General features: G+C 38.2%; 1 protein-coding gene across 1 annotated transcript in view; it reads left to right on the forward strand.

The window, feature by feature from the left end:
• CFAP54 (cilia and flagella associated protein 54) overlaps positions 1–27,099 on the forward strand; it is a 211,608-nt gene that overhangs the window by 81,537 nt on the left and 102,972 nt on the right. Inside the window, exons 22-29 of the mRNA XM_034643671.1 lie at positions 6,342–6,494; positions 8,449–8,643; positions 10,328–10,415; positions 10,723–10,929; positions 16,204–16,270; positions 18,386–18,568; positions 21,081–21,167; positions 25,885–26,007. Of these exons, the coding sequence (XP_034499562.1) occupies positions 6,342–6,494; positions 8,449–8,643; positions 10,328–10,415; positions 10,723–10,929; positions 16,204–16,270; positions 18,386–18,568; positions 21,081–21,167; positions 25,885–26,007 (1,103 nt within the window). The remainder of the gene's footprint in view (positions 1–6,341; positions 6,495–8,448; positions 8,644–10,327; positions 10,416–10,722; positions 10,930–16,203; positions 16,271–18,385; positions 18,569–21,080; positions 21,168–25,884; positions 26,008–27,099) is intronic.

Below are 27,099 nucleotides of genomic sequence, written 5' to 3' on the forward strand. Positions count from 1 at the left end.
AGGGCTTTTATAAGGTCACTCAGGGAGAGTTTTATGGAGTGTGGACCTGAGGATGGCCTCACTTGGGAAGCTGTGTCATTCAGCTATACAGTAGTAATAAACAACCCCTAAATCTCATTGCTTTCACACAAGGGCAAGTCCATATTTTTGCTCACACTACTGTGTTTGATGAGTTGAGTACTGACCTGCTGCTCATCACAGGTTGATGGAGTCTCCATCTTGATGCAAGTTTCCATGATTGTTTCCAAGGCAGAAAGGAGAACACAAATTCACCCTCTAGAGGAGCCATACTGAGAGGCTAGGGCAGAAGGGAAGGAGAGAATTGGCCCATATACAGGAAGTTTATAGGTGGTAAGGGCAGAAGTTGAAGGTATTCTCATTGGGTACTGAAGATTTTCATAATAAAGCAAGGGGTTGAGAGCATAGCCAAGGTTGCTAGGGTAGGAGATTTCAGGAGGAATGTGAAAGAAAGAGTGGCCTGGCCCCCGAGGGAAATAGAAAGGAGATAGAAGGGCTTCAGAGCAGCATAGAGGCTCCAGTTAAGGGAGTTGGTGACCTTGAAATTGTGAGTTTTACCACCAATGATAAATCAAATTATTCCCTCATATTCATTAAACAATGGAGTTCCAATCAGAGTGTGATTAATCCTGGTTATGTTCTTCTTTTCTTGATCACATCTGTCGAACCTCTGGAGATCTCTCGATTTGGGATCTACAGTTCAGAATGTGATTTGCATTATCCCTTCCATCCTAAAAACCATGGGCAACAAATGTGAGAAAATGTGTCAAAAAAGCTTATTATCAAAAATGATGACTAGCACCAAAAGGTATAAGAAAAACATGCCTAGCATGTATGACCAGTAGGTCTTATAGGTGGAGGATGCAATATATACTTTGCCTTCTTGTTGTTAAAGCTACATTTGGAAAGGCAAGATGGCAGGTGGTGGGACGGAAAGGAAGGTAGGTCGGATCAGGTTACTGTGATGATTTGGGTTGATTCTCAATGGTGGTGGAGCTATAGTCAGTTTGAGCAATGACTACAGCAGGAATATTTGAATGGATAAAATCTAAAAAATATTGTAGTGGCAGTAATAATGAATTGGGCCACGCACTATACTGAGCCGATTGTAACCGTTAGCTTTTTAAATTTTTACGCTTCTAGGGGGTAGACGTTATGCTTACATTACAGATGAGAAAATTAAATGTTACTAGTAAGTAGTAGAACCTTGGTTCAAACCCTAGTCTGTCTGATTGCTTAGACTGTAAGTGCTCCACCAAACTACTTGACCTGTTCACCATTTGTCCTCTTTCAGGTTAGTCTCTCCTGTAAACTGATAGCACTCAGAAAAATTTTGCTCTACATCAGTGGTCATGGGAGATAGATACTTTACTCTGACTTACTGTGATAGTATGGTAGTTTTTAGATGACCCTGTATATTACTTGTAAGTTTTACATTGAGCCATTATCATTAAAATCTTGGCATCCAACTTACAGCTCTTTATAAGACTCTAGGACCTCTGTGACTGGGAGCATATTTTGGCTCACACTTTTGGGCTTATTTGACAAATTTTTAGGAGGGTGAATTTTTTTAGTGTCCTGAACTCAGATCATTAACATGTTTATAAGCATGATGGGTCTTAGGTATGTCATCATGACATGTTTGCAGTACCTTGGAAAGACCATGTGTACTTTTGCTGGTTTCCACACCAGACTGCTGCTTTAGAACATCATAGATTTTCTTTTGGCATAACAGTATTAGGCGGTAATGCTTGATACATTTAATTCTTCAGAACAGATATTGTAATGCTCCAGTGCCTATGAACATTTGGTGTTCTCATTATTTAACAGCATTCTATTCTCCCTCTAACTATTTAATAACGCATATGTACTTTGGTATAGTCTCTGTAGGATGTGGAGAAGTGAGAATACCTCACTTTATAGATTATTTTTTATATGGATGAGTAACTTGCCTGATTGTTAAGCTTCACAGGGGAGATAACTATGAATATGCCTTTTATTGTAGCTGTTTTTGCATTCTGTCTAGGATCTGTTTCTTGAGTTTTGATTTTATTGGTATTTAAGTTATCTCTGATAGGGTTCTTCAGACTTCAGATATGTTGGAATTTTCAACCTTTGGCAAGCATGTTTTATTACTGACTCTGGACTTTTGGACTGATGTGACCAATTGTATAGAAAGCAGCCCAAATTTTATAGTATTCCCTGGGATTCTTCCTTGGTGGACCCATCTCTCAGGAGTCATTGGTACTTCAGTTGTTTTGTTTTGTTTTGTTTTTTAAGATTTATTTATTTATTTTAGAGAGGGAGAGAGTGAGGGAGGGAGTGTGAGGGGAAGGGGCAGAGGGAGAGAGAGAGAGAGAGAGAATCCTCAAGCAGACTCCCTGCTGCGCTTAGTGTCCTGTGCAGGGTTTGATCCCATGAGCATGAGATCATGACCTGAGCTGAAATCAAGAGTCAGAGGCTCAACCAACTGAGCCACCCAGGTGCCCTGGCATTCAGTTTTATTGAGTACATCTGTACAATAAGAGACACAGTAATTCTTTTCTTTATTTTTCTCCTTCCTCCTTCTCTTCTTCCTTTTCTCCTCCTTCTCTTTCCTTCTCTTTCTTCCCCACCCTCCTCCTCTTTTTCCTCCTCCTCCTCCTTCACCTTCTTCTTCTGACCTATTTCTAACCATTGAGGTTATTAGTGCCTTTGAAATAGCTTCTTGAATTATTCATGAAAGTTTTCAGAGAGGAGCTCCCCTTGAGACAGAGAAGTAAGGCCAGGCCTCTGAAGCTAATGATACTTCATTGCTTTCACTAGTTACCTTGTGTAGGTAGTCACAAAATCACCAGTAGAGTCCTAGTTAGACTACAAGAAAAAAGGTTTTATAAGGCTTGAAAAAAGGAAGAAAAAAATAAACCAAAGTAAAATATAGTTTAGGAAAAATACAAGGAGGAATGATTTATAAGTGGATATTTGATAAAAAGTAGCAGGGTGATTTTATTCAGACCACACATTTTAAAGACTGCAAGCATCTCCTGTGTCTTCTATCCTTTTGATTGCCTCCAAATGCAATCATGCCTTTGTGGATTTTTATTCCAGAATGAAAGCTCTATGAGAGCAAGGAGTGTGTCTGTTTTGTTCACTTATATCTCTTCAGTGCCTAGCACAGCGCCTAATACTAGTAAGTGCTCAATATATATTTTAAAAACACATGACTAACAGCCAGTGTATAGCCTCCATCTATTGGTTGCTTCACTATGCTGGACACTTTACACGCAGGTTAAAACAATAACCCTCAGAGGTAAATATTATTATCCCAATTTTAACAGAGTTTGAAAATTAAGGCCTAGAGAAGGTAACTGTCTCAAAATATTAATATGTGAGGGCTTCCACCTTCTGCCTTTTCCTTTGCTTTCTTCACTTCTTTCCCTGATCTCACTAAGGAGAAAAAGATAAAAGCCAAGCCCATGAATTCTTGTAGGAAAAACAAAAACAGTGCAGAAGTCTTACCATCTTTAGGGCATTGTGCATAAGGGTGGGGGTGGGAGGAGTCGGGGCATGTCTTTTCTCCTTGTCTGGATCATTCAGGACTGTGCATGGGTAGAGGAGAGGGGAATTAAGAGCGCAAGAGGGCGGGCATAGGACAAAGGGGACGAGACAGTGAAATTGGTGGGAAGAAGAGAGCTCCTGGGGAGTTTATAAGAGCTTCTGTCACCTAACTATTTGATTCTCTTAAATGTGTGATAAGACAAGTGTGTCAAGAGGGAACTTGCTCCTTTTTCACGACACATCTCCAAAGGCAAGAGAAATAAAAGATAAAATGAACTTATGGGACTTTANAAGATTTCTAGACATTTCAATCTGCATTGCAGTAGACTGAAAGATGTCTCTATGGCCATAGAAAGTAACTCTGCCACTAACTCTATCAGGACCTGCCTGGGCTCAAGAGGACCTAGTGTTCTTCTCTCATTAACTTTTCTTAGGCTTATTTCTGTCCTATTCTCAAAGGTCTCTGTACTCAAATTAGCAGGCCTCAAATCTGGGTCATTGCCAGTTACCCAAGATTTGATGCCCTCTGGCCAGCTACCTGGGAAAGGCACTGGACTTGAGCACTGGTTGTCTCTCTTGTCGTTTAAGGGCTTAAAACAAGTTAACGTCCTCAACTTCACTTTTCTTCCTTTGTAAAGTGTGAGTAACATCCATCCCTACTAGTTGGTAAGATGCTGTGAGAATTAACTGAGATTAAGATCTGTGTATATAAGTGATTATTGATAAAGTTTATCCCAGCCATTTAGCTTTGAAAACTTGTCATTCACCCATTTAAAAAATATTTATCAAGCACATACCATGTAACAGGCACTGTTCTAAGACTGATAGCAGCAGACAAAATGGACAAAACTCCCTGACCTTGTGGAGGCAGTTCTAGTGGCAAAAGACAACCAATAAACAAACAAAACACATAGTATGTCAGAAGATGATGAATGCAATGGAGAAAAGAGAAGTCGGGAAACCAGGATCACCAATTTAAATAGGGTGATCAAGGAAGGTCTCCTGAGCAATTAGTAGTTAAGAAATAACCTTAAGGAGTGAGGAAGCAAGGACATGGGGATATCTGAGGGAAAAATGTTCTAGACCAACATGAACCACTGGTGGGGGTTTGCAGAAGATCCCTTGGATTGCTTGGATTTTTTTCCAGCAAGATGGGAAGCAAGGCCATTGGCCCAGAAAGGACAGGGAAGAGGTAATTCCCACCCCCTTTTTTCTTTGCCATGTAGCCAATTAGCCACTCTTCTGTCACTTCCAACATTGGAATGTTCCCTGCATCCCTCCCTCATTCCCACTGCTACCATCTTAGTTGAGTTCAAATCACAATATGAGTATTGTGGTCTCTCAGCCACCAACCTCTTTCTGTTGCAGTCTGCTAACTCTTCGCAAAATATTGCTCTCGTTCTGTGTGCCTTGCCCAAGACCCTGTCTGTGCTCCCTGTTGGAAAAGATGAAGGCGACTTTTTAGCGAGGGCTTCAGGTCTCCAGAAAACCCCTCTTTGTTCAATGGGACTGGCCATGTCATCCCACTGCACCCCAAATCGCCACCCTGACTCCTGCTTCCATACCTCTGCTTGCACAAACTAGTTCTGTGACTCAAGAGAAACCACCAGACTTCTCTATGCCTTATTCTCCTCATCTGTAAAATGAGGATATAATGAACGGTTGCATACCTTTTATGTTGTTTTTAGGATTTGATGAGATCATCACAGTAAATTATATAGAATAGTTCCTGGTATAGTGTAAGTGCTCAGTCAATATCAGCTATTCTTATTCCAGCTGTCTTAAACCTCTTGCCTTCTTCTTCCTAATCAAATCTTCCCTCTCCTCTAAGACACAACTGGCATGTCTTCTCTGGCATGAAGTCTTTCTTGTGCATTCTTTCCTCCCTATTGCTGATCTCTCACTTCTCTCGCCCTCGTTTTGGCACATAACCAGAAACACTCTGCAAATGAGATTTTAACGCTCCAGGGTCAGAATGCTTCATCTCTTCAGCTAGACTGTGAACTCTCAAAGGCAAAGGTCGTGCCTCTTTGCCTCCTGTGGCCCCGTTCCCTCACAAGTTGCTATACTACTCTCAAAGCTTCAGATTGTACAGGGGCCATTCACCTGTTCAACTTGTTGAAGGAATAAATTCCTATGTTATTTTATCTTTATTATCTGAAGCTTGTATTCGTTCTCTCTTGTATACTGTTTCATGGTGTGTGGCCGAAAATCTGCAGCCTGGTTACAGGGACTGCTACTTCCTCTCCAGGGACCTCGCTGCCAACCTCTGCCAACATCTCCTCTTTCCGCTCATTTTTCAGGACTGTTTTTAGTTCCACTCCCTTTTATGGCCTCATCTTCCTTTCCTCTGCATCCTCCAATATTAGAAATCTGTCTTTGCCTTCTCTTAAGAGAGCACTTACCCACCCAGGCTTCTTTGTTTCCTCCTTTCGTCTCTTTCCCAAGGCACCTCTGCTTTGAAGAGGCTGCTAAAAAGGAGTAGATTATTTCATCTTTTATGATCAGCAAAAGAAAAAGTAGGAGGCTTCATAAGGAAAATTGGCAAGATCTAAAGTTATTTGCATTTCATAGGAATCAAAAGTTTTCTGTTTTTTTTTTTAAAGAACTTTCAAATATACCACAAAAATTTGATCTGAACGTTGAAACACCTGCTGCAAACCTGGGGGCTTTGAATTTAGCAGCTTTAGTTTGGGACCAAGAAATTCTCTGAATTAGAGAGCCTTTTGCTACTAGTGGGCTTGCTGCAGCATTTCATCCCTCGGTACGCTTCTCTTTCTTTTCAGAATATAGTCACGCCAAAGAGCTCGTCTGTGTGCCTGTGGATGTGACGGATACTTTGAGATGTTTTAGAGAGACCCTGGAAAAATCCAGATATCATAACAGATCAATCCGACACAGCAGAAAATTGCTTTCATTATTCCTTGCCCAGACACAAGGTAAAATCCTTACTCTATATCCCTTGCTCTTTATTTATGGAGGGACACTACCCTGTGGATCTACCATATTCTGCCATAGGTCCCTTCTTTCCCCACTGACATGCCCACTTCCTCCTGCCCTTCACTTTCTTCTTGTTGTCTAGTGGATCATGTCCTCTCTCACACACGTCATTCCAGACAAAGACTGTGTCATTCATCTGCTTTTATGATTTCTGTGAAACGAGCATACTCCCTTGAGGAGATACAAAAACAGTATTTGTTAATTTTTTTATTCTGTACATCTACGTTCTTACCTATCTCTTTGCAAGTATGGTGCTATAGTCTTTTAAAAAAATTTTTCTCAAGTAGATGACTAAACTAGAACCTATTACCAAAACCCCAGTTCATCAGTGTCAAGGAAATAGATGCATTTTAATTTAAGCATCAACAAGATTTCTTATTAATGTCATAGATTTTTGTCTTCGAAATTTCTTTTAGGTTAAAACAAGATATTCGCTATCATTGGTTACATCACATTTGTTTGTTTTCTTCCTTCGCAACATTTACTGATTTGTGAACTCAATCAAAGCAGGGCTCTGAGTGGTTAAGTGGTAACCCCAGAGAGGAAGAATATACTCAAATTTAGGTGGGGAAAAATCTTGAGTTATGTATGTTTGGGTTATTAAAAATTTGCTTAAAATCCTAATATATGTTTATGATCCTTTCTATTCACATTTATTGGAATAATAAAAATAAGCTTAAAGAATAAACTTAAATTGAGAAACTTAAAATATTTTAAAGTTATGAAAAATAGATTTAAATGTAAACCTAAGATGCTACTACTCACTGAACTGATATTTCAGAAATTCGAACAAATCTTGTTTTTCACAATCACTGACAGAAGTTTTATTTATGTATGTATATATGTATGTATGTATTTGCTGTTGTTGCTGCACCTACTCACCCCAAAAAAGCTCTTGGTTTGCCTTGTACCCACAGATTTTGGTTGTATTGTCTATAGACTCATATTATATTAAATTAGCTCTCTATATTATGTTTAAACTTCTTTCAGTTATGGCATATATTAATAATGGGTAAGGGCATGAATAAAAAAAGCAAATACAATTCCTAAGAATGGATTACACTGGTTCACCCTGAATCTCACCTGGTATTAAAATATTCTCAGCAGTTTATCCCCAGTCCTTGGGCTGCAGACTTCAAACTCCTTAGCTTCTCTTCCTCTGCAGCTTTTGACTACTTCCCGTAGAGTTTTCCTTTTTTTCTTGTGTGTTCTCTGATCTTATAAAGAGACCGATTCTTTCCCACTTTCCCCCCTTAGGTCAGAACTAACTATGTGTTGCTTCTATCCCAGAGGTCTCTGCCCCAGAGGCAGACTAACATCTGACTGTTGGAAGCCCTTAAAAAAAGGCAAACCCAAATCATGTTACTTCCAGCAATCCTCACGAGAAGCAAGGCATTATCTCAACATTAGTTTCTGGCACACTGCCCCTCTGAAGTGTTCTTTATGAAATAATGGGTATAGAGCCCATCCACACATACCTGAGCTCCTCAGAAATGATGTTAGATACTAAATTTAAGGAAACAATGTCCCTCAAACTGCAAAGAAATCTCAGCTATACACAGAGTTGTTCTTTTTTCTCCCCGCGCATTTCTTCTACCTTTCCCCTCCTCATCACCTCCCCTTCTATCTCCTTTTTAAATTTCTTTTTTGGGGTGTCTGGGTGGCTAAACTCAGGCGGTTAAGCATCCAACTGTTGATTTTGGCTCAGGTCATGATCTCTGGGTTGAGAGAGAGAACCTGCATCAGGCTCCACATTGGTTGCAGAGCCTGCTCAAGATTCTCTCTCTCCCTCTGCCCCCCCCGGGCCCTCCTCTACTTGTTCTCGTGCTGTCTCTCTCTCTAAAAAAAGTAAGTAAATAAATAAATTTCTTTTTTTTTTCCCCATGAATTTAGGAGATAAAGGAGGAATAAACAATTTGAAATTTAGTACTGGAAAGGTGGAATTTCGCCTGGGGACAGAAGAGATGCATATGCCAACACCCCCCAGTCTCTCTCAGGAACACTTCAGAGTTTTCAGTTCAGTGGAGAAAAGTAAACTTCCCCATTCACAACTGGGGCTCGTAATTTCCTCTTATTATGAAACTATTGGTAAGATTCATTCATTATATATTCATTTTCAGGAGGATCTCGCACATTAATGTTGAGATTGCCTTTGGGCCTGAAATGCCACCTTAAAAAGTCAGATGAAAGAGCTTGAACATAGAATCTTATAGGCAGTGCCAGGGCAGGGTTGGGACAAGAGACTTCCAGCCTCTCCCATTCTCCACTCTCCCAGCCTGGGCTGTCAGCATGGTGAGGTTCTAGGCCCATCTTCTGCCCATCCTCCTTTGAATGAATCTGTGCACCCCTTGTTGGAATGTGGCCACGGTTGTGTTCTTTTGCTCTGCCCTAGCTGATCCCACTTTTCTTGTCTTTTTTGAGTTGGCTTTTCTACAAATTCAGCAGTATATACTCAATCCATGTTGTAGACCCAACATCCCCCTTTTTCATAACAGACATTTAATAATTCCCCCCTTTACTCCCTAAAATAAAATGTATATTTAATACAGTCTCTCTACACACATTATTTAATACAATAAATATGAAGCTCTAAATATAAAATTAAGGATAAATAATATTATTTTATAATAAAACAATCTACTTGTGGTTGTGGCATTTAACTGCTCAAGCACTAGAAAGTCTGGTGAAGCAATCAGATGCTCATATCCTGTATGTTGAATCACCATGAACATTATGGCTACAAATGCAGACTGAAACAGCTTTAATGCATTGGTGACGCAAGTACTATCAGCACTGTTAATTTTAGTGACAATGTTTTTCTAAAATGGCAAATTAATCTAGGTGCAGCACAGAGTAAAGGACTATAGTGAGTGGTTGCTTTTCTGGAAAATTCAGAGAATTTTGAAAACATGCAAAAATGTCCTTCATGTAAAATGAAGTTAGGGGTTAGACTCAGACAATTATAAACAGGTTTCTCACCTTTTTCTTCACTGTGGGAGAAGCTTCTGTGTGTTACAGGCCGTCCAGTGTCTCTGGTCTTCACCGACAAAATGCCAGGGGATGCCCCATTGTGACAATTAACAAAACCCTCTTCAGATTTCTAAAATACCCTGTAGGGGTCAGGAGTGCCCTCATTAAAAACCACTGCCTTGTTGGTTAGGTTTTGTTTGGTTTGTTTTTGCTAGACACCTCTGAATTTATGCATTTATCAGAACCCCCCCCCCTGCAAAATTCAGATGCTATTAAAGATGTGCTTTTTTTGCATTTGGTAAAGGAGAAATCTGATAAGCTGTGATCTTGCCCCATCCCTGCTTAAAAACAAACACTTCGAGGCTTCCCATCTGCTATGGAATAATGTCTACATTTCTCCACCAGGCATTCAGACACCTCCATAATCCTACCACTCTCTCCTTCACACTCCCAAGAAAACCATAGGCCAGCCACCCACATCATGTCCATGTATACCCCACCCTTTCTCCCTAGCACGCCTCTTCTGAATTTCTCTTCGACACCACCTCCCCCCTGCCTGACTCTTACTCCACTTTCTCCATGTTTCCTATCGCTTAGATCCAATCTCTTCCTCCGCTATGTTCAGGTAGAATGTCATTTGCTCTCTTTCTGTATATGTATCAGGAGACCTGCGAAGGCAGTATTAGCTTGCAGTTTGCTTACCTACACAGTTAAGGAATGATGCAGTTTAAATATTCTTGAGAATATGAGGAAGATATTTTCTAGGGACTGACATTTGTTCTTCTACTTGATTAAAATACAGATGTTCTCCAAGTCAGCCATCAAAGAAGTCTTAAAGTTCAGGCATTGCATGAACTCGGAAGCCTTCTCGTCTTTGCCGAAAAGAAAAGGTAGATTTTTTAGGAGTCAGTGGAACAAAGGAAAACTTTTTTTGTTGTTTGTTGGAAAGCATTTTTAAGTATTATGAAAAAAAAATGTTCTTCATAAATTTTAGTTCTTCGATAATATTCCATTGCTACATTTTATTCACCAAAGCTTACCTGAGAGAAACAGTTATGAGCAGTAACTGGTATAGCTTCATTCTCTAACATTTTAATTAAAATGCTTCTTCAATGCATTTGCTTCCTCTTTTGGAAGATAGATTGAATAACATAGATCTTGAAAAACATGCTGCTTGATACTCTGTTTCTCTTTTAGGGCTGCTTTTAGATGTTGGTGTCAAGCTCTTGATGACATATTCAAAAAAGAAGATGTGCTGTATACGTGGAAAGAGTTTGGTACCTCACTCACCAATGCCACCAACAGCTCACCTCCAGGTTCCAAAGATTATAGTGAGGAGTTTCTGTCAAAAGTTGGCGTTTGGGGATGTTTGCAAGGAGCGGTCATAGCAGCCAAGATAGCACAGTGAGTGTGGCAATGTAGTGAGCTTCCCTTTGTGCGGTGCCCACTGTGCCATGTAGGGCGCCATGCCTGAGACACACGGGATTCTTGGACAGCTATGTCCATATCATACAAAACTACACAGTTTACATATTCGTGATGTTTGTTATCTATGGCCGTCTCTTCTCCCTCCTCTCCCTATCTATGGCCCTCATCCCCACCCCCGGAATGTGGGCCTCACATAGGCACAGATCTTGGCTTGTTCACCAGTGTGTCCTGAGTGTCTGTCATGGAGTTGGCATTTAATTACTACTTGTGGAATGAACGAATGAGTGAGTGAAGAGTTGGTATGGGATCAAGAATAACGGTGTGAAGGCAGGCCAACATGGGCCCAATTCAAGGATCTCCTACTAATTTTGGGACCCTTGGCTCACTGCTCATTCTCTCTGAGCCTCATTGTTCTCATCTGTAAACTGTGGTGGCGAGAATTACATGACATACTGTATTAGTTTGCTACGGTTGCCATAACAAATGATTAGTTTATAGGGAATTTATTGTCTCACAGTTCTGGAGGCTTGAATTCTTAGATCAGGATGTTGGCAGGTTTGGTTTCTACAGAGCAGAGGCCTCTCTGCTTGTAGATGGCTGTCTTCTTGCTGGTCTTCCCTCCGTGCATGTCTGTGTCCTAATCTCCTCTTCTTACAAGGACATCGGTCATATTGAATTAGGGCCCACCTTAGTAACCTCATTATAATCTAATTACCTCTTTAAAGGCCCTATCTTAGTCACATTCTGACGTTATTGGGGGTTAGGACTCCAATGTATGAATTGGGGGGCATAATTTAGGTCATAACGTATACTGACTAGTTTCCTGTTCTGTAATAAATTACCACAAAATTTGTGGCTTAAAACAACACAGGTTTATTATCTTACAGTTTTGGGGGTCAGAAGTCCTAAAATCAGTGCCTTGGCAGGGTTGTGCTGTCCTCTGAAGGCTCTAGGGAAGAATCTCTTTCCTGGTCTTTTCCAGCTTCTGGAGGCCTCCTAAACTCCTCAGCTCATGGTTCCGTGCTCTGTCTTTGGAATCAACAGCCTATTATCTTCCTCTTTCACTCTCCCCTCCTTCTGTGTTCATCTCTCCTTCTCTTACTGACTCCCCTGCCTTTCTCTCATAAGGACCGTTGTGATTACATTGAACCTAAACTTAATTTTAATCACATCTGCAGTCCTTTTTTTGCCATGTAAAACAACATATTCATAGGTTTGGGGTATTAGGATATGGGTATCTTTGGCAGGGGGTGGGGAGCATTATTCAGCCTACCACATATAATATATGTGAAAGTCTGTCACAGTGTCTTTTTTTTCTTTTCTTTTTAAAAATTTATTGTTTTTTAAACTTTTTATATTAAAAATTTTTAAAATTTAAATTCAATTAATTAACATATAGTGTATTATTAGTTTCAGATGTAGAGGTCAGTGATTCATCTGTCTTATATTATACCCAGTGCTCATTACATCACGTGACTTCCTTAATGTCCATCACCCAGTTACGTCATCACCCCCCTCCCCTCCAGCAACCCTCAGTTTGTTTCCTAAGATTAAGAATCACTTATGGTTTGTTTCCCTCTCTGATTTTGTCTTGTTTTATTTTTTCCTCTCTTCTCCTATGATCCTCTGTTCTGTTTCTTAAATTTCACATATGAGTGAGATCATATGATAATTGCCTTTCCTTGATTGACTTATTTCGCTTAGCATAATACCCTCTAGTTCCATCCACATCATTGCAAACGGCAAGATTTCATTTTTTGCTGGCTGAGTAGTATTCCAGTGTGTGTGTGTGTGTGTGTGTGTGTGTGTGTATACCACTCTTCTTTATCCATTCATCTGCTCATCAACATCTCAGCTCTTTCCATACTTTGGCTATTATGGACATTGCTGCTATAAACACTGGGGTGCAGGTGCCCCTTTGGATCACTACATTTATATCCTTGGGGTAAATACCTAGTAGTGCTATTGCTGGGTCAGAGAGTAGCTCTATTTTTAACTTTTTGAGGAACCTCCATACCGTTTTCGAGAGTGGCTCTACCAGCTTGCATTTCCACCAACAGTATAAGAGTATAAGAGGGTTCCCCTTTCTCCACATCTTTGCCAACATCTGTCATTTCCTGACTTGTTAATTTTAGCCATTCTGATCAGTGTAAGGTGGTATCTCATTGTGGTTTTGATTTGTATTTCCCTGATACCAACTGAAGTGTGGAGCATCTTTTCATGTGTCTGTTGGCTATTTGGATGTCTTCTTTGGAGAAATGTCTGTTCATGTCTTCTGCCCATTTCTCGATTGGATTATTTGTTCTTTGGGTATTGAGTTTGATAAGTTCTTTATAAATTTTGGATAAAGAACCCTTTATCTGATAAGACATTTGCCAATATCTTCTCCCATTCTCTTGGTTGTCTTTTGGTTTTGTCGACTGTTTCCTTTGCTGTGCAGAAGCTTTTTATCTTGATGAAATCCCAATAGTTCATTATTGCCTTTGTTTCCCTTGCCTTTGGAAATGTGTCTAGCAAGAGGTTGCTGTGGCTGAGGTCACAGAGGTTGCTGCCTGTGTTCTCCTCTAGGAGTTTGATGGATTCTTGTTACACATTTAGGTCTTTCATCCATTTTGAGTCTATTTTTGTGTATGGTGTGAGAAAATGGTCCATTTTCATTCTTCTGCATGTGGCTGTCCAATTTTCCCAACACCATTTGTTGAATAGACTGTCTTTTTTCCACTGGATATTCTTTCCTGTTTTGTCGAAGATTAGTTGATCAGAGTCGAAAGTCCATTCCTGGGTTCTCTATTCTGTTCCATTGATCTATGTGTCTGTCCTAAGAGGGAAGTATATAGCAATACAGGCCTTTCTCAAGAAACAAGAAGGTCTCAAATACACAACCTAACCTTACACCTAAGGGAGCTGGAGAACAAACAGCAAATAAAGCCTAAACCCAGCAGTAGAAGAGAAGTAGTAAAGATTAGAGCAGAAATCAATGAAATAGTAACCAAAAGAACATTAAAACAGATCAACGAAACTAGGAGTTGGTTCTTCGAAAGAATTGATAAGATTGATAAACCCCTGGCCAGACTTATCAAAAAGAAAAGAGAAAGGACCCAAATAAATAAAATCATGAATGAAAGAGGAGAGATCACAACCAACACTGAAGAAATACAAACAATTATAAGAACATATTATGAGCAACTATATGCCAACAAATTAGGCAATCTGGAAGAAATGGATGCATCCCTAGAAACATATAAACTACCAAAACTGAAACAGGAAGAAGTAGAAAACCTGAACAGATCTATAACCAGCAAGGAAATTGAAGCAGTAATCAAAATCTCCCAACAAACAAGAGTTTAGGGCCAGATGCTTCCAGGGGAATTCTACCAAGCAATTAAAGAAGAACTAATACCTATTCTTCTGAAGCAGTTTCAAAAAATGAAATAGAAGGAGAACTTCTAGCTCATTCTATGAGGCCAGCATTACCTTGATTCCAAAACCAGGCAAAGAGCCAACCAAAAAGGAGGGTTACAGACCAATATCCCTCATGAACATGGATGCCAAAATTATCACCAAGGTACTAGCCAATAGAATCCAACAATACATTAAAAGGATTATTCACCATGACCAAGTGGGATTTATTCCTGGGCTGCAAGGGTGGTTCAACATCTGTAGATCAATCAATGTGATATAATACATTAATAAAAGAAAGGACAAGAGCCATATGATCCTCTCAATTCATGCAGAAAAAGCATTTGACAAAATTCAGCATCCTTTCTTGATTAAAACTCTTCACATTGTAGGGATAGAGGGAACATACCTCAATATCATAAAAGCCATATATGAAAAGCCCACAGCAAATATCATTCTCAATGGGGAAAATTGAGAGCTTTTCCCCTAAGGTCAGGAACACAACAGGGATGTCTGCTCTCACCACTGTTGTTCAACACAGTACTAATAGTCCTAGCCTCAGCAATCAGACAACAAAAATAAATAAAAGGCATTCGAATTGGCAATGAAGAAGTCAAACTCTCACTCTTCACAGACGACATGATACTTTATGTGGAAAACTGAAAAGACGCCATCCCCAAATTAGTAGAACTCATACAGCAATTCAGCAAAGTGGCAGGATATAAAAATCAATGTACAGAAATCAGTTGCATTTCTATACACTAACAATGAGACAGAAAGAGAAATTAAGAAGTCAATCCCATTTACAATTGGTCCAAAAACCGTAAGATACCTAGGAATAAATCTAACCAAAGAGGTATATGATCTGCACTCAGAGAACTATAGAACACTCATGAAAGAAATTGAGGAAGACACAAAGACATAGAAAGAACATTCTGTGCTGATGAATTGGAAAAACAAATATTGTTAAAATGTCTATGCTATCTAGAGCCATCTATATATTCAATGCAGTCCCTATCAAAATATCATCAACTTTTTTCACAGAGTTGGAACAAATAATCCTAAAATTTGTATGGAACCAGAAAAGACCCCAAATAGCCAAAAGAATGTTGAAAAAGAAAACCCCAACTGGTGGCATCACCATTCTGGACTTCAAGTTCTATTACAAAGCTGTCATCAGCAAGACATAGAATACTGTCACAAAAACAATACATAGATCAATGTCACAGTATCTTATACATAGTTAGCACCGACAGATAGCTTAGAGACTTGACTAATGTGAGAAATTTAAAAAGTATGGAAGGAGTAGAGGAATAGTTTTCTTTCACCTTTCCATTAGTTTATCTATAGGGTGTGGTGGGCAAAAATATGCATAGTATCTTGATCTATAGAGAAAATTTAAATTTTTCTATATATGGAAAAAATTCTAGACGGAAATTAGCGAAAATGCTACCAGTGATCATGTTTAGGTGGTAGTCTTTTTTTTAATAATAATTTTTTATTATGTTATGTTAGTCACCATGCACATGCAGTACATCATTAGTTTTTGATGTAATGTTCCATGATTCATTATTTGAGTGTAACACCCAGTGCACCATGCAATATGTGCCCTTCTTAATACCCATCACTGGCCTATCCCATGAGAGACTAGGTGGTAGTCTTAATAGTGATATTTCATTTTGTTTTTTATGTTTTTTCTGTGTTCTAGATCTTATATAAGCGTGTAACACTTTTAGAATCACAAAGTCTATTTTAATTTTGGAAAATCTATGAGTATTGGAGATGTATTTATATAACATTATTATTGGAAAATTGTCCATGAATCCATTTCTTTTTGTTGTACTTATTTAGATTTATTATGATCTCGGAGGTTGACAAGAGAACCAACTGTTGCATTTTGTCTGCATTACTCTTTCAGGTAACACTTTATGTATATCTTCTGACAGTAGTCACCATTCAGTCAGAAAAAAAAAAAGTGTGGTGGTTTATCATAGTCAAAAAACTCACAGGTAAGAAGAGAGCACGGACTTTGATGAGATATCATGAGTCCATCTTTCCTTCACTAGCTGAAGGTAGCATTTTCCCCTTGATTATTCAGCAGACTCTCTTTCTTCTTTAGACTCTGGAAGGAGTTTTGCAGATAAGGAAACTGAGTCTGTCATCATTAGTAAGACTGTGTTGCTAATGAGCTGCGAAGCCAGTCTGTTTGACTCCACATGGTGGCCTTCGATTACCTTATCTCTAAATAAAGTTTTGCTCGATTGCACAATGTGAAGTACGCCATATAATGAAAGCAAGAAATAAGTTGAAGACTACAAAAGTAGAGTGTTGGTAGCTCTTAGAATTTTGATTTAACTTCACTGAAGAAGAAAAGAGCTTTTATCTGAAATACAAGACATTTTGAGATACAGGGATGTAGCCAGGGGCCTTTGCAATCTACTAAAGGTTCTGTTTACCTTAAAGGGTGGACACCTGTGTTCTCTGTATCATAGGTGTCTGAAAGCTTATGAAATCTGGATAGATAAGCTCTCTGGAAAGCCTTTTCTGGATGAAGGCCAGACTCTTCACTTTTCTTATGTTCCACGCACGTCTTGCCTGTGCTTTAAAGAGAGGAGGTGGAAGAGGCAAGAATGCAAAGGGAATGATAATCTGATACTGACTCCTTCTATTGCATACTTTACTGTCTGATGCTGCTTGTTCTTGGAGATAATGCTGTTAATGTTTTAGAAAATAAGCAATTTTAAAAAACTAAATTTTTGCGGGGCGCCTGGGTGGCGCAGTCGTTAATCGTCTGCCTTTGGCTCAGGGCGTGATCCCGGAGTCCTGGTATCGAGCCCCACATCAGGCTCCTCCGCTAGGAGCCTGCTTCTTCCTCTCCCACTCCCCCTGCTTGTGTTCCCTCTCTCGCTGGCTGTCTCTGTCAAATAAATAAATAAAATCTTTAAAAAAAAACAACAAAAAAACCCCTAAATTTTTGCTTACTGTGGGCATAATGTTTTAGTAATACTGCACCTTAAATAAAACCTGGTAGGATTTATTTTAAAAGCTTAGTTTTTTTTTAATGATTTTAAAGCAGATCTGTAAAATTAAAAATCTGAACAACTGCATAGTATTTTAGGGTAGGTACCTTATAACTTATATGAGCAATCTGATTAAAATTCTTTTCTNAATGATTTTAAAGCAGATCTGTAAAATTAAAAATTTGAACAACTGCATAGTATTTTAGGGTAGGTACCTTATAACTTATATGAGCAATCTGATTAAAATTCTTTTCTGATATATACATTAAAATAATTTTGTAATGCATGTCATCAGTTAATGTTAATTATTTAGGGTAAGATCAGAAACACTCCTAAATGTAAAATTTGATTTTGTGTATCAATCTTGTTTCCCAACGTCGAATACAATGTTGGTCATATAAATTACCTAAGAAATATTGGCAAAATTAAACAACTCATCTTTTTACTTAATTCAATTAAAAATTCAGAATTAACTCTGCTTGATTTAGACTTCTGAAATCATTTGTTATCTCCTCTACTTACAGGTTGGTATAGTGGGAAGAGCATAGATTTTTTTTTATTTAAATAGATGTGGCTTTGAATCTTCTTTCTGCCACCATTAGCTGTGTGACCTCATATAAGTTAATTGTTTAAGCCTCAATTATATCATTTGTGAGGTAATAATCCTTCCTTCTAGGGGTAGGTTAAATGAGGATTAAATGAGGTAGTATTTTTAAAGAATTTACCAATAGTGTCCAACACAAAATTAACCCCAACAAATGATAATATAATGATAATTTCTTCTGCAGATAGTAAGTATACAACTACCATGGATTTTAAAAAGCCCGTATTGAGTGATAGAAGCATTTGGAACTATAATGATGATAATATTAATGATAAGTACCATTTATTACAAGGTACAGTGTACTAGGCATATGCTAAGCACTTTAGGAAGTAATATGTATGCTTATCTTTTTCTCTTGGTGTTTCAAATGCAAGTAATAGCTCTTCATTTCACCTGTTTTCATTTTCAGGGTTTGCTTAGAACCACACTTCCACACCCCAAAGCTGAACATTGCTATGCTCAGTATGAAATCACTCAGCTTCTCCCAGGCATCGAGCTCTTCTCAGACAGATACAGGGCTGACATTTGCTCTGTAGTTGCAAGTCTATATTACATTATACGTGAACTGCACTATGCTAAGCAAAATCTAACAGTAAGTCATTTGTAAAATAAACAAATCATAATTTGCTGTGGTATTTTTGCCTTATACCTTAAACCTTTCAATTTTGCTAGTGTTCTCTTGGCTGGTCTTGTTTAACTCTTAAACGCTCGATTCAGGATTCTTACCTATACTGCAAAATAAAATATATTAATTAATATTCCTTCTTTGACATCATTATTTGCACTGCATTTTGGATGCAAAGTCAATGTCTGTTTGATTTTGTTCTCTTTTTGCTCTATTACTTTATCTTTTTTCTTCCTTCTTAAGACAGTTGGAGAATTGAATATTTCACTGGTCTCAGAGAGAGGAATCTAGTACACATGTAACTCACTGCATTAAGTCATGCAGGTCATATCAGTACCCAAACTATGAGAGTATTTCTTTGTTGAGATAAATTGATCTTTGTGTCTCTTGTCTTCTCCCTGTTCTAAGTGAACAGCAGATTCAAACTGTGAAATAAAAGACAAATACTTCTTAATATCCAAAGATATTCAAAACCTCATGCAATTCTCTTCCTTTGGGGAAATAAATCGCAGTATATATCATAAATTTGAAGTTGGTTGCATTTAAAAAATAAATCAGTGTGTTCTACCTATTGGTCATTTTATATTTTTCTCCTTTATTTTGTTTTTCCTATTTTCTTCCTATATGCTATTTCCTCTACATTTGTGTCTCTCCCCCACCATGTTTGCTTCTTAATACCTATTCTTTCTTTTTTTTGGTTCTTTCCTTTTCTTCCATAATTTTCATACCTACTTTCTTTTTCCCCATCACATATTGTTTTCTATTCTCTTGTTCTAAATTCATTCTCTCTCCTTATACTGAAAAGATTTCTTGTCCCCTGATATGAGTTGTTGAATTATAAAGCCATGTGTTAAAGTGAAGAGATTGATAAATGCTTTTAACACTTGGCATATTTGGCAAGAAATTTTTTATTACGAAAAGATAGCAAAATGGTGCTCCTTTCATTGTTAAGGGGATTCATTTCTGGATTTAGAAAATAGTTCTATCCCCTGGGTAACCTTTAGCTGCCTAGTCATATTCATATATAATACATATCACTGCATTGGAAAAGAAATGGGACTTTTTTTTCTCTGAAGCTTAAGAAATTGAGAACATTTTTCTGAATAATTGAGCAATTGGCAGCAATAAAGTGGTATGTTTTTATTTCTCACTAAAGAAAAGAAACAATCTCAAAGGTAATAGCCAACTCTTATTGTTTTGTGCTGCATTAATTGTAGAAAAAGATATTGTGTTATGTTTGTAATGCATAATTGTAGAAAAAATGTATTATGTTTGAAATCATTTAAGACCAGTTCTAAACCGTTTAAAAAGCTGTTGCTGTTAGCAGCTGCCAGTTGACTGACAATTAGAGGTTCCTTAACTGAACTTGCAAGATGTAAACAGTGTTTACATGTTTTGTGTTACACTACCCTCCAGAAGAAGTCCAGTGGGTGAGGAGACTGCTGTCACATACAGAACTTGCTAGGAGACCCATTGCTGTGGGATCACGGGAAATAGTTTGCTAAATAATGGGGATCCCAATACTCCTCCTTGCTTTATCTCCCGTTAACAGGGAAGGGCCCAGTTGTAGGAACCAAGCTTGGGTTTTCAGTTGAGATCAGAAGCTGTTCAGAAGTCTAGGCAAACACCTGTCCCCTCAACACCTGACTCTGGCTGGATAGTGGTTGGATCAACCAAAATATGGGTAGTTTAAGCCTTCACCCATATCCATGAGATGGCAAGAGGAGTTGAACTTTGGGGTTAATTCTAGGAAAATAAAAATATTATATGAAGAGTAAGCTTGGGTAATCAATAGAATATATGCTCTGTGAAAGCAAGGACTTGTTAGATTTTGTTGTCATTTAACAGTGCCTGACACATAATGGGCATGTTATAAATATTCTTCTGCTGATAGAGATATTCCAGTTGAAGACAAATAGCAGCTGCCATGAGTGAGTAGGTGACATGGATGGGAGTTCCTTTGCTTTAGATTTTGCAGATATTTGGTAGCTCATTTGCTAGAATGTTTCTACAGGCCTCAGTGATTCATACATATATGTTAAATTAATTCTTTTCAAGGAAGATAATTGATTGGATTTTCACTTTTGCATGCTTAAAGAGATTTGAAACAGGTTTTGGGTACCAGGTGGCATCTATAAGTCTCCCTGATGGCACTTTTAAGTTCTCATAAAATTATTATTATTTTTTTTCAAGGGCACTGCTTTTAATTTAACCCTTTTTTTCTGGATAGACCTAACCAAGCATGTTATTTATTTATTTATTTTTAAGTAATATATTTTTTTATTATATTATATTAGTCACCATACAGTACATGAAGTGTCTTCTGGGCAGATCATTTCACTTCGCCTCTTAGCATGGCAGAATCAATTGCTGTTCTGTGTAACATCTCCCACATTAATATTTGGCTACATTTTATTATTAAGTTATTCACTTGATAAACATGCTTTAAATGAAAAAGAAGTGTTTTTACCATTGGTAGGTTCTGCCTCTCCTTGCATTGTACCAATATTTTGTTTCTGGAATTTGCCAAGATCTGGTCAGAAATCTAGAAGCAAGGATCCTCAAGGTATGTGACAAACTTTTAAGATGTTTGATATTCTTGAACTGTAAAGATACTGTCATAAGTTAATTCGGTTCTAATACCCATAATAATAAGCTGATAATAATATGGTATTTTGCTGATGTTTTTAAAAAATGCCCATTATTATAATAAAGTATGAGAGAGAGCTAGTTTGAATTGTTAGCTCGTTTTATGCTTGGGCCACAATAAAGTGAGGAACACCTACATGTAGGAACAAGGCTCGCCCAACATCAGTCAGCCTGGAAATCACTGCTCCTGGAATATTGGTTTCCTGGTGGAAACTAACGAGTCTGTTTCCTGAAGTTTCTGTGAACTTATTGCTAAGGATCTTTATGTATATCATTATATGTGAGAAGTTTTCATTGTACAGGCAATTGCAGTGACAAAACACACAGGTGCTAGGTTATAACTAATTCTGTAACCTAGAAGTCAGGTGGGGCTCTCTGCCTTCAAGATCCATGTGCAGGTGGCTTGAACCCCATGTGGGATGGGAACCTCGAGCACCTCAGTTTCTCTGCCCTTTTCCTAGTTAGCAGTGGTCACAGTCACTCACTTCTGTTGAATTCGTTTTGCGCATGGATCATCTCAACATCCAGCGGATTTGCTCCCTGTTCTGCGCCTCCTCATCTTGAATATGGAATTCAGTCCTGAGCCACATTCTATACACACACACACTCTCTCACTTACACATAAACATGCACAACACATTCACCCAAGACCTTTATTTTCATACTGGATTTAGTGAAAATTTGGAACACAGGAAAAATGTAAGTTGAGGCAAAGCAAACAATTTAAAATAGAATATTTGGCATCTTTGGGTTTAAAATATTTCTTAGCCAACATCTTATGCTTTTGCCTCCCATCCCATGGCTTAATCAGCTGTGTGCTGGTGTTTCACACCTCACTCTAAAAAAAAGCCCTGATTTGTAGCACTTTCAGTTTCCATGGTGCAAATATTCCCACTATAGCTGACTTCAGCCTCCCAACCGGGCATTACTGAATGTGAAATTGGGACAAGTTATGTGCAAGCTCCTCCTGCAGTTGTGAGTAAGTGGCTCCCTCACACCACTGGCTTAACTCTCCTTATCCTTTTTTAGAAATACCCTATACACCTTCCCCCCAAATATTTCATATTTTCTTGTGAGGGAAAATTAAATTTCCCTTTGAAACTCCTCTCTCCATCTGGACCCTGCCCTTGGGCCTATGATTTCAGACCCAAAGAGTCTATAACATTCTATTTATAAATAAAGACAATACCTTCCCTAAGAGGAATTCTGGTGCTAACTATTAAGAGGATAAATTTTAACTCAAGAATAAATTTTTTATCAGCCATGAAAATTTTTGTATCACTCTTTCTGACTTACTGAACTTTTTAAGAGTTCTCCTGCTTTTGATTTCCAATAATACTTTTTTTAAAAAGCTGCATATAACTTTTCTCTCTCTTTTTTAAAAACAGTGACCTGTTCAGGATTGCAAAATTCCTGAGGTTAGGGACTGAATCTTATTCATCTTTTAGTTCCCTATTGTATCTTGAGTAATAAATTCATGTATCGATACTCAGTAATTAATTGTTGAATTTAAAATCTATAGACATTTATCAAATGCCTACTGTCCACACTTTCCTTAGTGTTTAATGGAAACTTACTTAGAAGATACTTGGTAAATATTTATTGCTTTACCTCTGAAACGACATTTGTTATCTCCTATGTAAAAGCACTATGTTCATAACTCTAATCAAAGAAACATAACCCATGGTCCTTGCTTATAAGGAAGTGAATATATAAGGGAAGAGAGACAGGACATACACACAAGACAATAACACATACATCTGCCACTTGATCATTTCCAAATGAGTGTGATGAGCACTGTCTCCTGGAGTTTGAAAGAGGGAAAATAGCTTTGGGTCTTGGTTTTACTAGGAGGTAAGATCTAGTGAAGAAAGCAGCACTAACTGAGAGGGAGAGAGGAAGAAGGGAATATTCTTGGCAGGCAATAGTGTGAAGCATATAGAGATCAGACAGTATGGACCTGTTAAGGGGGCAGGGGTGGTTCAGCGAAGCCAGAGAGGAGGCTTTGAGGAGGGAGAATGTAGTATGAGAATACCAGAGATCCATGTTGTGGTCCACGATGTCCATGAGCAGCGAGGCCCCACCCTGAATTCCAAACTAAGGCATAATGTGGAGGCTGAGCAGTGAGAGAAATGAGGAGATTATGGAATCAGAATTGGGTAGCTGTTTTATTCTTTTCTGTCATTTAGAGGCAGGAGAAGCATGGAAGGGTTTGCAATGACCATTAGTAACATGTCAGAAGGAGTTCCAGAGAGGCACCAAAAGATATAATCTGGAACAAAGTTTTTGATTAAATGACCATGTTTTATTGGATTGTTAGCACTTGACAACTTTTTGTACTAAAGTAGCTTAAAAGCCAGTGAAGAACTGTGGACTCTAGTCTATAGCCTTGGGTTGAGAGGTGGGATGAAGTGCAGAATCTTGGTCAGAAGAAGGACACGATCAGATGTATCATGGCAACAGCATCAGGAGCAGTCGGAAGTGGCATCTTATTGGCAATAGTATAACAGAAACACCCGACCAGGGTTTTGGCAGAAGCAATGAAAAAGGGCAACTGATGCATCACCCAGAGGGAGAAATGACAGCCTGTTTGAGTAGAGTTTGCTTGATCTTTCTGAAGTAAACTGGGGTCATTGAGTGGGAAGAGAGAAAAGTCATAGTCAGGAACAGCAAACAATGCTTTCTGACAAGTCAAACAGCAATAGATCACGCTGTTAAGTTTCCGTTGTGCACTAGTGTCTTTCAGGGAAAGCTTTAAGACCTCTTTATGATCAGCAGGTCTGGCTTCACTTTAGAACTGCCAACATCTTGAAAGATTTATTAGTCTCAACATATCTAGCATTTCTGGGAAAGGTACTGATGGTTCTGTATTTGTGCAGGTGAAGGGTTGATTTAAGGGTAGTTCTTTTTTCCATCTGGCTTGTTTATGTTCACACTGTTGGTCATTTCTGAAAATACATGTTCATTGTTATCACCATTGCTTTTTCAAATGGCCAGATTAGTATGATAAACCGACACAGAGGTAGCCTTAGAGGTTATAGGTAGTTCGTGTACAGGCGTCTCACAACCAGGATCAAAGAGGACAAACCTCACATAGCATTTCCTCCAAGGGATAATGAGAAAATGTTCGTCTAGAAGTCTAAAAGAGCTCCTATGACTCCCTAATGCCTACTTGGATATTATACGGCACTGGGGAGATTAGAGCCCAGGTATTTTAGGCAAGAACCAAAGCGTGCAACTCAGTAGACAAACAGTTTTCTCTTTTCCATTGAAAATATTCTCCTAACCTATTATGCTTTATTTTCATTCTATTGTCATATCCTATTTCTCCCTAAATTACTTTTTTAAAAATTTCTTTAAAGTTTAGATACTCTTAAGATTCTTATGGTAGTGCTTAAAGGAAAAGAGACAATAAGTGTATGTGTGTGTATGTATGTATATATATGATGTTTATCCATTTTGTATTTTATTCCCTGTTATTACAATTTACCCTTCTGTATTCTCAGCAGTCACTGGAGTCTTCAAAACATAAGTCCGGGTAGGGTCCTGCCCTGTTCAAAACTCTCCAATAACTTCTTACACACAGAATAAAATCCAAGTTCCCAGTCTTGTCTACGGGCCACCGTTCATACATGCCTCCTAACCCTCTCCCCCCAATCTCCCTAAACTCTTGCCACACAGGCTCTTCCTTGAGCACCCCAAGACCCTGCTGGCTGTTCCTGCTGCCACATGACCTTTGTACTTGAGACCTCTCAGCAGATTTTCACATGTCTCTCCTTCATGTCATTCCCCACTTTTCTCTGGAATGTCTTCTCAGAGAAGTCCTTCTTGACTGGAGCTCTGAAAGTAGCAGTTTTGTCAGTACCCTCTATCCCTTATAATACTGTGTATATCTTCATGTATCACTTAAATTAGCTCAATACACATCTGGAAGGAATGTATCATCCAAGAGGGTTTGATGCATAGAAAGTACCCAATAAACACGTTGAACGAATGAATGACTTTTGTTCAGGAACTTTTCTTCCCATAATTTCCTGATTGAAAGTCCTGCTGGATAATATTCAAAATGAGCCATGTACAATTTATAGTTACCAACTGATTAACTTTAAGGATATGTCTTTAAAACTGACAGTGTACATTAATTATGGATGACAAAGCGAATAGTTGTCTCCATGTTGATACATTATAGAGTTCATCTCCTGGTTTGTTTGACTTTCCTCAGAGTATTAGAGAACATCAGGAGTGTTTTTGTTTTGTTTTTCTTTTAAACCACAGTTCACCATGGGAACAAAAAATAAATTCAATTATTTTTTTAACTCTTCTCTTCCTGTCCTATTTTTGTGTTTGCTCTGATGAAGTAAGCCACATCTGACAAATGTCCATTGTTTTGAACATTTGCCTGCTGTTGTTCATTAGCTTCTTGGTCGATTGCACATGTAAACTAACTAGCTTACGCACAAACACATACATCTCCATCCACTATGTTTACCAAGCATTAATTTGGAAGGCATTACCAATTACATTAAGCAGAAATTTTGGATCTCAGAAAGTTGATGATTTTTCTCTAAAATTTTTATTTTGTAAGTAAAACAAATTATTTAATTTAAAATCTCATTTTTTTCTTTCCTTTAAAGATACAAGTCCTTACAGATTTAGGATTTTTTTCTGAAGCCTTTTATGAGATATCCCAGCTATTTTATGGAAAAAACATGCCTTCCTCGATACCCTCTGGCTGTAAGGCTCCTGGAAAAGTGAAGGTAAATCTGCTGCTCTGATTCAAAGCCATTTCTTTACCTTTTGAAATTTAGGGAATGCTTCCACAAAAGTGTATTTACAAGTCTCTGGTACTGTAAACCTCTTTGTTAAGCCTGGTTATAGCTAACAGTAGGCTTTTACAAGGTTCCATTCTTCTGGAAGGGAAGGGTGTCATGTGGGGGAGTATGGCATGGGAGTCAATTTTTATATTGGAATTCTGTCTCCATGTTACAGACGGTCTCAGTGGACACATCAGCCACTACCTCTTAAGCTTTGGCATTTAATCTTATAATTTCTGGTTAATGTTGTTAGTCAAAGCAGTCTCTTCTCATGTTTTATTTGGATATTTTGATATATATACTTTATACCAGACTGTTAAACATGCATTGTTCAAATGTATTTGTAAATTAGATCATTGAAACATCTNAGTCAAAACAGTCTCTTCTCATGTTTTATGTGGATATTTTGATTTATATACTTTATACCAGACTGTTAAACATGCATTGTTCAAATGTATTTGTAAATTAGATCATTGAAACATCTTTGAAAATGAATACTAGCATTTATATTTAAATCATAGTGAGCTCTTATTTTCCTGTTTTGGGTTTTATGAGAATCACTGAGTGATCTTGCTGTCGCTTGGACCCTTGTGATCCAGCAATAAAGGAAATAGGAGGTAACAAGTCAGTTTCCTGGGGAAGGTGGTGTGCGTGAGGAGTGAGACTGACAGACACAGTACATACTGTGGGATTCAAATTTGGAAGACCTAGAAGAAGCTGGGGAACAGGCTATCAGTATTGAAAATTACTTGTATAAGCTGACATTAAATATACATACAATGCATTCATTACTTCAGTGTACTGGCCTAAAATGTCACTGCTTATTTCTCAGTATGATTGCTACAGCATTATAATTTGTTCTGGGGTAACTGTGAGGTTATCTAGAGATAAGCCAAAGAGGGACATTCAGTAGGCAATAAGATACATCTGTGTGTGTGTGTGTGTGTGTGTGTGTACATCCCTATCTCTATCTCTTTCTGTATCTATCTAGAGAGAAAAGAGTCAATTGGTTTTTTGCTCATTTTTTTTTTTTTT

This window comes from Ailuropoda melanoleuca, chromosome 15, assembly GCF_002007445.2.
Source record: "Ailuropoda melanoleuca isolate Jingjing chromosome 15, ASM200744v2, whole genome shotgun sequence".
Classification (NCBI taxonomy): Eukaryota; Metazoa; Chordata; class Mammalia; order Carnivora; family Ursidae; genus Ailuropoda; species Ailuropoda melanoleuca.